General features: G+C 34.2%; 2 protein-coding genes across 2 annotated transcripts in view; one reads left to right on the forward strand and one right to left on the reverse strand.

The window, feature by feature from the left end:
- Positions 1-2,301: 2,301 nt before the first annotated feature.
- On the forward strand, positions 2,302-3,430 carry HELRODRAFT_176525 (hypothetical protein; the record flags this gene model as incomplete). Its single annotated transcript, XM_009023873.1, has 2 exons — positions 2,302-2,346; positions 2,453-3,430. 2 exons carry the CDS (start codon positions 2,302-2,304, stop codon positions 3,428-3,430), a joined length of 1,023 nt encoding a protein of 340 aa, XP_009022121.1.
- Positions 3,431-7,795: 4,365 nt separating this feature from the next.
- Positions 7,796-10,000, reverse strand: part of HELRODRAFT_192780 (hypothetical protein) — a gene marked incomplete at its 5' end in the record, with an annotated part of 12,862 nt that continues 10,657 nt past the window's right edge. The window contains 4 exons of the mRNA XM_009023874.1: positions 7,796-8,083; positions 8,210-8,586; positions 8,975-9,355; positions 9,560-9,714. Of these exons, the coding sequence (XP_009022122.1) occupies positions 9,094-9,355; positions 9,560-9,714 (417 nt within the window). The 3' untranslated portion in view covers positions 7,796-8,083; positions 8,210-8,586; positions 8,975-9,093. The remainder of the gene's footprint in view (positions 8,084-8,209; positions 8,587-8,974; positions 9,356-9,559; positions 9,715-10,000) is intronic.

Here is a 10,000-nt window from a genome sequence, read left to right on the forward strand (position 1 = left end):
AAAAAAAAATTATTTATCTTTTCGCATTTTTAACATTCTTATACCAATTCCTCGATGCCTATCCGCTACAAGTTAAAGAGTACGTTGAACACTTGATCAATGCCTGAGTGTGTGTGTGTGTGACTATATGTCTGTATGTGTGTGTGTGTGTGTTTGTGTGACTATATGTCTGTGTGTGTGTTTGTGTGACTATATGTCTGTGTGTGTGTGTGTTTGTGTGACTATATGTCTGTGTGTGTGTGTTTGTGTGACTATATGTCTGTGTGTGTGTGTTTGTGTGGCTATATGTGTGTGTGTGTGTATGTTTGTGTGGCTATATGTCTGTGTGTGTGTTTGTGTGGCTATATGTTTCTGTGTGCGTGTGTGTATGAAAATTATAGCCATTATTTCTAGATATCTATCTATTGTAAGCTATCTATCTATATCTATTGTTAGATATATTTTTGGGGTTTTAACCGCGCGCATACACACACACACGCACACATACACACGCACGCACACACACACACGCGCGCGTGCACACACGCACAGGAGCTAGCGTCTAAGCCATTACACTGTCTTGTCGTCCCACCAAACATATTCTTTTGGTTCTTAGGCGTTCCGTTCATATCTGGAAGACATGTTTCAATCATTTTAAAGTAACATCGCTGAACATGGGTACGTGCAGTTGAATAATGGCTGCATTCTTTAAATTTTCCATTTCTAGAAGTGAAAAAACTTAAAAGGCAATAGTTTAATTGGTAAAAATTATTTGTAGGCATTTTGCATCAAAAGTTCGTTCGTCCGTTCGTTAATTCATTCATTTGACCTTTCATTTACTCCTTCATTCATTCATTTATTGATTTATTCATGAAATTATCATTCTACCCATTCAATCATCACACATTCATTTGTTTTTATTTTAAAATGTTTGACAATTTCTTTAACATTGACAATTTTTATTGCCTTAGTATGCTTGCAACAACTGATGATGTCTATCAAGAAACCACCTTTGGATTCGGTTAAAAGAGTTCGACTGCCGAACGTGTTGGTTGGCTCATACAATCGCTTTTATTATCTGTAATAAAAAAAATTTACAGTTGAGACTTACTGTTGTTCTGAAAATAAAATGGTGTTTTATCGAAACACCATTTTTATGTTTTAATTCTACCATTTTTATGTTTTAATTCTACCATTTTTATGTTTTAATTCTACCATTTTTATGTTTTAATTCCACCAATCTTCATCACCATTTTCCGAAGAGTCACATGCATGCTTGTTTACACACGCCAAACAGTAAAGTGAGATAGAAAAAATTAAAAAAATTAAAGAGAGAGAGAGAGAAAGAGAGAGAAAGAACAAGAGTTAAAAAGACAACGAAGGTTATAGGGATTATAGGGAGAGAGAGAAAGAGGAAAGGAGAGAGAGTGAGAGAGTGAAAAAGAGTAAGACGAAGGAGAAACGAAAGAATGAGAAAAATTAAGAGACAACGAAAGTATGAAAGAGAGAAAGAGAGAGAGAGAGAAAGAAGGAGAGGAAGAGAAAGAGAGAATCAACATCATAAATGATAAAAACTATTAGAATAAAAAATTAATGATTCAACCGAGAAATAAAATCATTTTAATAATCTTTGCTTTTAACCGTCACTTTTTTCCAGCGACTTCAAAACGTTAATCAGTTTGATAACGCGATGTTAGCCAGTTAGTTCATTGCACAAGGTTTCGTTTTCATAAATAAGTCCTCCGTAAAACTGAGGTGCTTTTTTATTTTTTCCATTTTCATTAAAAATGATTTCGATTGGGTAAATTTGTAAATTATTATGTAAATAAATAGCTAATATTCTGAATTGAATAATTAAAAACTAAATCAGTTTTTAAGAGATTTGTTTAAAATATTGGATTTAAGAAATGCTTTGATAATGATGATGATTAAAATAACAATCTTGTCCCACCTAATGATAATTTTTTCAAATCTTACCTCGTACCTCTGGCAAAACAGTTTACCTTCTCGCAAATGACGTCACAGATTTTAACCCCCCTTATATAAATACCCCCCCCCTCATAAAAATTAGAGAGAGGTGCCATTTTGCCGTTAGCATTTTAAGATGTTCCATGCAAATGTTATCGATATAACTGAAGAACGAAGTCAACTAGAAAAACAAACCTAAAGAAATAACTTTTTAAATATTTTTTCGAAAATATAATACCAGAGTCGATTAGGTATTTAGTTAGTTAGGTTTTTTTATTGCAAATTTTATGTAACAGGAGAAAATAATGCTATCCTTTAAACAAGTTTTGAAAACCCACGAGAAGAATTTTGATTATGGCTCCAAGAATAGTTGAGTTGCCCGAGAACATTGAGCAGAAGGTAAGACTTGATTGAATTTTATTTTCATAACTTTTAATTTTTTTTAAATTTTTTAAAAATTGAAATAAATAAATTAACATTTAAATTAAAATTGAAACGTTTCCAGATTGAGGTGAGCGTAGAAATTGGACACAAGGCAGCAGTGAGGAGCCTCCCAACGAAGGAAGGATGCACGCACGACTGGATTGTGTACGTGAGGACTGACCAGGATCAGTTCGTTGAGAAAGTTGAATTCAACCTCCATCCGTCCTTCAAGAAGCCGAGAAGAGTTGTTAGAAGCGCGCCATTCCAGGTTGTTGAATGTGGTTACGGAGGCTTCCGCATGTCGATCGTCGTCCACTTCAGAGTGAACAACCAGCGACAGCCCGTTCCATTTGATTATTATTTGTTCCTGGGCGATGCAGTGGTCTCCAATAATGTCCTGCAGAAGGTCTCAATCCTATCAGGCACTCTTGAAAACTCAAAACCTCCTGCGAAGAAGAAACCCGGCAGGCCGAGAAAGAACAACAAATTACTATCTACCAACACATCTTCAGAGTTGTCACCATCAACAGAACTATCGTCATCATCATCATCGGTCTTGTCATCATCTTCATCATCAGTTTCATCGTCAAATGTCTCTGAATCGATAAATTCATCAACAGCTCTTCCTGTCAGAAAGGCTGGAAGGCCGAGGAAGAACGGGACAATCCCTGTCAAATCCATCGAGTCATCGTCTTCCTCATCTTCACCACCAACATCAAAACTGTCCTCCCATGACAATCGAGACCTCCGCAACAGACGGACAGTCTCAACGCTACCGGCCGACAAGTTGCGCGACCACGTCGACTGGTCTCTGAGACAAACAGCAACCATCAACCAAAATAACGTCAGTGAAGATGAACTGAATGAGAAAATTCGCGAATTATTGAAACTTCAGGAAACTTTGATGACGATGAACGAGAAGAATGTTTTGAAGAGAGTTGTTGGGATAATCCAAGAGGCTGGCTACTTGAAAGTCACAGAGTCCTCGTTTGATTTTGACCTCATGGAGATGGATGGCGTCACGATAGAATGCATTAAGAGGTGTATCGAAATCCATTGAGGATTTTTATTCGATTTTGAAATTATTGGGATTTTAAAATTTTTCTGAAATTGTACATAAATTTAAAAATTTAATTCTACATTTAAAAACCAATTACTTTCAATTGTATATATATTAATAGCATTTAATTGTACATATTTATGTATTAATTTTTAATTTGTACATTCATTCATTTGTACATATTTGCATTTGAGAACATTGACGAATAACTTTTTAATTTCATTTTTGTGAACTGACCTTTTTCCAATCTATTGCAAATAAAACGTCATCTGAAGAAATATTCTTCCAAAATGCGATAGTGGTCTACGTCACCATGATGACGTCATCGATATGTTAATTGCCATTATTATTAAAATCAGTTAGGCCTAGTTTACCAATCGACATTTCGAATTTAATTTAGGCCGAATTATTTAAAAAAAAATTTAATATACTTAAAATAGTAGAAGTGTATTAAATTTTTAATTAAGTTTAATAGGAAGCTGGGAGAATTTTGGATGAAATCTTTCTCTCTCTCTCTCTCTCTCTCTCTCTTTCTCTGATATATCATTCTTCTTTTCTAATTTTTCTCTTTGTTTCTCTTTGTTTTCTTTTCTACATCATCGTCATCATCATCGTCGACATAATTTTTCCGTACGAATAAAATAAAATTACTCATCAAATAAAGTTTCCGGAATGTAAGTTATAAATATTTATTAGAAACATGATTCATCGTTTAGATCATTCCTCTATCTTTTAAAAACTTCTTCTCTCTCTCTTTTTTCTCTGTCTCTCTCTTTTTTTCTTTCTTTCTGTTTGTCTCTCTCTCTGACTCTTTTTAATTTTTTTCTTTTGTAACATTTTAATCCTTTTCTTCTAATATCTACTTCAATTCTTTAATTTTTACAACCCATATTTTTTCTCTTCATTTTTGAATCTCTCTCTCTCTCTCTCTCTCTCTCTCTCTCTCTCTCTGACTATCGTTATAGCTTATTTGTTATTCTTTCATCCTTTTTCTTTCTCTCTTTCTTTCTCTCCTCTATCTCTCTCTATCTCTATCCTTTCATTTTTTCCAGTAATTTTCTTATTCTTTTATACTTTCGCTTTCTCTCTCTCCAGCTTTCTTTGTTTTGTTTAACTTTTTCTCTTTTTCTCTTTTCTTTCTTAACAAATTTTTTCTCTCTCCAGCTTTTTCCAAGTCTCTCTGTTTTTGTCTAGTTCTCTCTCTCTCTCTCTCTCTCTCTTTCTTTCTTTTTCTCTCTCTCACAACGTTTGTTAATTTTATTCTCATTGTTGTACACTTTCCTCTCTCTTTCTTTTATTCTTTCGCTATCACTCCTTCATTCTTTCAACAATCAAGATGGAGCAAGCATTATCTCGCTAAACATCCCCATAATTCATCATCATCAAACCAACTACAATAAATTATCGCTCCAACTACTACTACTACTACTACTACTAATTCTATTACTACTGCTACTGCTGCTACTACTACTGCTACTACTACTACTACTGCTGATTCGGCTACAACTATTACTGCTACTGCTATTACTACTGCTTCTATTAGTACTACTCATATCAATACTATTACTGCTGCAACGACTACTACACTACTACTTCTGATACTACTACTACTACTACACATACTACTACTACTACTACCTACTACTACTACTACTACTACTACTACTACTACTACTACTACTACTACTACTACTACCTACTACTACTACTAAGAACTAGAAGACAGCAAATGTAAGATGTTATCATTATTACTATGAGCGGCAATTAAGGAAAGTCATTAAGTCTATATCATCATCATCATCATCACCGTCGTTATCATCATCATTGTCATTATCATCATCATCACCATCCACAACATCGTCATCATCGCCATCATCATCGCCATCATCATCACCATCATCATCACCATCATCATCACTATCATCATCACCATCATCATCATCGCTGTTCTTTGACCAACTAAAACCTGGTTCACGGAGGCGTGGATATATGATCACGTGATGTGTCACGTGAGTGACGTATTCATTCATCCATCCGACTATCGATCGATCGATTCATTCATTCATTCTTCGTTCGTTCGTTCGTTCGTTCATTCATTCATTCATTCATTCATCTTTTTCTTCAACAATCTTCCATTTCCTCTATCCATATACCATCTGTTCCCGAGTTCAGCCTCATCATTTATCTATTCATTCATTCATCCATTATTTCATCCGTCTATTTCTTCAATCATTCATTTTTTTGGCATTTACTTATCTGTCCTATTGTTTGTCCTTTCTTCCATTTAATTATCCAATCATCCATTAATGAATGAGGGAATGTGTTAATGAATGAATAAATAGTTGAAAAGGCCAATAAATGAATGAATAAATGTTAAAATGAATGAATGAATGGATAGAATGATAGATTGAGAATGAATTAATGAAAGAATAAAAAAATAATATGATAAATAAATCAATATATTGAAACGACGGTCTGGTTTAATTGATTGATGGATGGATTGATGGATGGATGGAAAATGGATGGATGGATGAATGTAGAATTATTTGAATGGCGTTCAAACGATTTATAGCAGCACAAACACACACACACACACAAACTCACACACACACAAACACACACACACACGCAAACACACACACAGCTCGTGTTGGTATGTGTAAACTGATATTGAGGCTAATTGTAAGCAAAAATTGCTAGTGTTTTTATTTTAGGTAAATATTCAGACAGTTTAAAAATTAATATGCCAATAGAGAATAAATAAAAATTTAAGAGTAAGCTGAAGTTCAGAGGAATGTTATTAGAATGGAGTTTGCACTATTTATGAGTTACATAAAAAAAAGTCCATAGGGAGTTAGCTCAAGAACGTCATCATTCCATTCGTTCGTTCGTTCGTCCATTCGTTCGTTCGTTCATTCGTTCGTTCGTTCACTCGTTCATGCATGCAATAATAAATTCTTTCGTTTGTACTTCGTTTTTTATTTGTTTGTGCGAGATGAAAATTCTAAAATTTAGATAACGAATTTTCAAAATCCAATGCGAGGTAAGAACACACCACTAAGAGGTATTTCAAAATATTTTATATTAACGCCAGAAGTTTGCTAAGTATCGACCAAAAGGAAGAGTTAGCTCAGTATGAAAAGCCTGTTATTGAATCTTGGGCGAAAGACAGCATGCATGGCTTGGAATCTAGTATCAGAGGTTACACGTTATTTAGAAAAGACGGAGAGGATAATCATGGACATGGAGTAGAAGGAATTGTGCTATTTGCAAAAAAAACCAACTTGAATGCCAATGCCAGGAATGACACTACTGGCAGTATCAATTTCACGGAGACAATGTGCTGTTGTAGGTAGCGATAAAGATACTGAAATTTTAGTAGGCGAATTGCAAAAGATATGCAAATGGGCAGAGGATTGGCAGACGGTATTCAACACTAACAAGTGTGCAGTCATACACATGGGAGAGAACAACAAGGCAAACGTATTCAAACTTGGAGACACACAACTAAAAAATGTAGAGAAGGAAAAGTGTCTAGGGGTGATAAATGGTAAGGTAGCACGGTAATGCATCGAGCAAAAATCTTTATGTTATGCTATGCTATGTTATATATTCACTCACTGACTTACTGACTCATTCATTCATCCATTCATTCATTCGTCCATTCATTCCTTTTATTCATCTATTTTTTCGTTCTCGTACTCCTATAAAATATTCATATTTATAGTTAGGCCATTTGAGAATGTTGGTGGTGTTCGTTGGGCAGAAAGCTTTCTTGTGCGTCTTCTCGTGTCAAACGATATTGAAAAAGTTACATGAAGATGAAACGCCGTGTAGAATTGTACAACAAAAAGAAGTAAATTTTAAAATTTTAAACAGTTTTACGAACGCGCTTCTATTCTGTTTGCTTTTTATTTGCTGGCCACCCCTGCAAGAAAATAAAATAAATGAAATGAAACAAAAGTATTCGCACCTCGGAAGTTTTAAAATTAACACAACACCTTCGTGGTGGATCAAAAGTAGAAAATTTAGAAGTTGGTCGGTTTGTCTTTTAGCTTTGTCTTTGTCTTTCTACGCGTTTCGTTCACGATTCTGTCTTTCGTTGAATGTTAATCAACGTGATTTTTTTTCTATTTTATTCATTTATTCATTCACTCACTCATTCATTCACTCACTCACTCACTCACTCACCAACTCACTCACTCACAATGACGAATATCCCAACTCATTCATCGTCATGAGCAAACACTCATTCATTCGTTCATTCATTCATTCATTCATTCATATCTCAATGATACGAATGAGTGAAATAAGTAGTATCATTTCATCACAACCAAATTGAAATTGACAAAAAAGAACACTTGTAAATATTGATAATTAATTTTATTCGTACAATTTTTAAATATAAAATGAATAAAAATGTCAATGAAGTACTAAATTAAAATAATAATATAAATAATAATAATTATTATTATGAATATTAATTATTATAATTATTCTTTATGAAAAATTGTAGATGCACATTTGAAAGAAATTTTAAAAGCAGACACAGCCAATGCATAGCATTTATTGACGTTTGGAGTCATCGTACTAGTAAGGTTTCGAAATTGAATGGATGAATGAATGAATGAATGAATGAACAAATAAACAAATGAATGACTAAATGAATTGATGGATGAATGGAGGAGAGACTGAATGCATTAACAAATAATGTAATGAATAGATGAATTGATGAATTGAAGAGTGAATGAGCTGATGGAATAAAACGAATGAATTAATTGAAAGAATGAATGAATGAGCAAGTTGACGAATGAAAGACGTTACGAATGAATGAACAAATAAAACCTCCGTGTATGTGTGTGTTTATGTGTGTGTGAGCGCGTATGTATGTGTGTGTGTGTTTATATAAAACATAAAATCTCAGTTACATAAAACTAGCTAAATAACTGGAATACCATAATTCAGGAAGGAGAATAATATAAATAATTATAATTACTTCGGAAAATAATAAAATCGAATAGTAAATAATAAAAAGATGGCGGTACTAGCTGAAATGTCTTGGACATGGAGAAGAATAAATTTTTTGACAAAAATAAAAACAAGAAAACAACAACAACAACAAAACCGCCTTATTACATTCAATATATCATTATACAAAACTAAACGCACGCACATCACACACACGCACGCACACGCACATACACACGCACACATACACAGATACGCCGAAAATGCTGTGACTTTCCTAAACAACTGCCCATCTGATAGTCTGAATCCTAAATATATTACTGCATGAATTCTACCGAATTGTAGACATTAATCAATTTAAAGTTTTTCTTATTAAATTTCCTTAACTAGAATTTTCTGGGAACTGTTCATATTTATTGAAAATAGAATCATTATCCAAGTTCATTATGCAGATAGGCCTTGTTTTGATTTTTCACAAATCATCTTCAGGGCAGGTTTGGTTTATATGATCTTATATAGTTTCTTTGAGCAAAGCATGCTGTAAATGCCATCAATAATTGCATTCCAACCATCCACCATTCATTCATCCATCCATCCATCCATCCATCCATCCATCCATCCATCCATTCATTCATTCATTCATTCATTCATTCATTCATTCATTCATTCATTCATTCATTCATTCATTCATTCATTCATTCCTGCTCGGGAATATCGTACAGCTTATCGGTGAGATTATTATTAGAAGGCGAGTGACAAGAGGGCGATGATGATGACGGCAAAACATAAGGCGATGATGATAATGATAACGACAACGTCGATGATGATGATGATAGCGGTTGTTCGAGAACTGTCGGTGATGATGATGATGTGGTGATGGAAGTCTGCTGCTGTTGTGGGAGAGGAGGAGGCGGGGGCAGTTGAACCTTCGTCGCTAGGTCAAGGTCACTCACCCATCTGGAGATGATTAAATGGTGATGATGATGATCGTATAGGTGATAATGGTGATGATGATGATCATGAAGGTGATTAGCATTTCTTCAATATCATCACCATCATCATCATCATCATCATTATTATATAAATTATTATTATTTTATTATTCTTATTAATATTATCACCATTATCACCATCATCCTCACCACCATCCATACAACTCACTTATCGAAGACGGTCTTGTCGTCAATTGAGAAGAAATAGACCTTGGGAAGTTGGCCGTGAAAGACCCTGAAGCAGTTCGACCTTAAAAGGTCATCGGAGGTCAGGGGTTCAATGGTGTAACCCGGAAGGGGCAGGGAGAATTCGGCTTGGTTGTCCTGATAGACGTCGTCGTCGTCGTGGAAAAATGAATGAACGAATGAATAAATGAATGAATGAATGAATGAATGAATGAATGAATGAATGAATGAATGAATGAATGAATGAATGAACAGGTGAAAATGAAAATTTGAGTGAATAAATGAAAATAAATAAAGACAAAAAGCCACGAAAACAAATGGGCGAATGAATGATTGAATAATAATAATAATAATGAAGGAATGAAAGTGAACGAATGAAAGTGAATGAACGAATAAAAGTGAATGAAGGAATGAAAGTAAATGG

The sequence above is a fragment of the Helobdella robusta genome (assembly GCF_000326865.2).
Source record: "Helobdella robusta unplaced genomic scaffold HELROscaffold_38, whole genome shotgun sequence".
Taxonomy (NCBI): Eukaryota; Metazoa; Annelida; class Clitellata; order Rhynchobdellida; family Glossiphoniidae; genus Helobdella; species Helobdella robusta.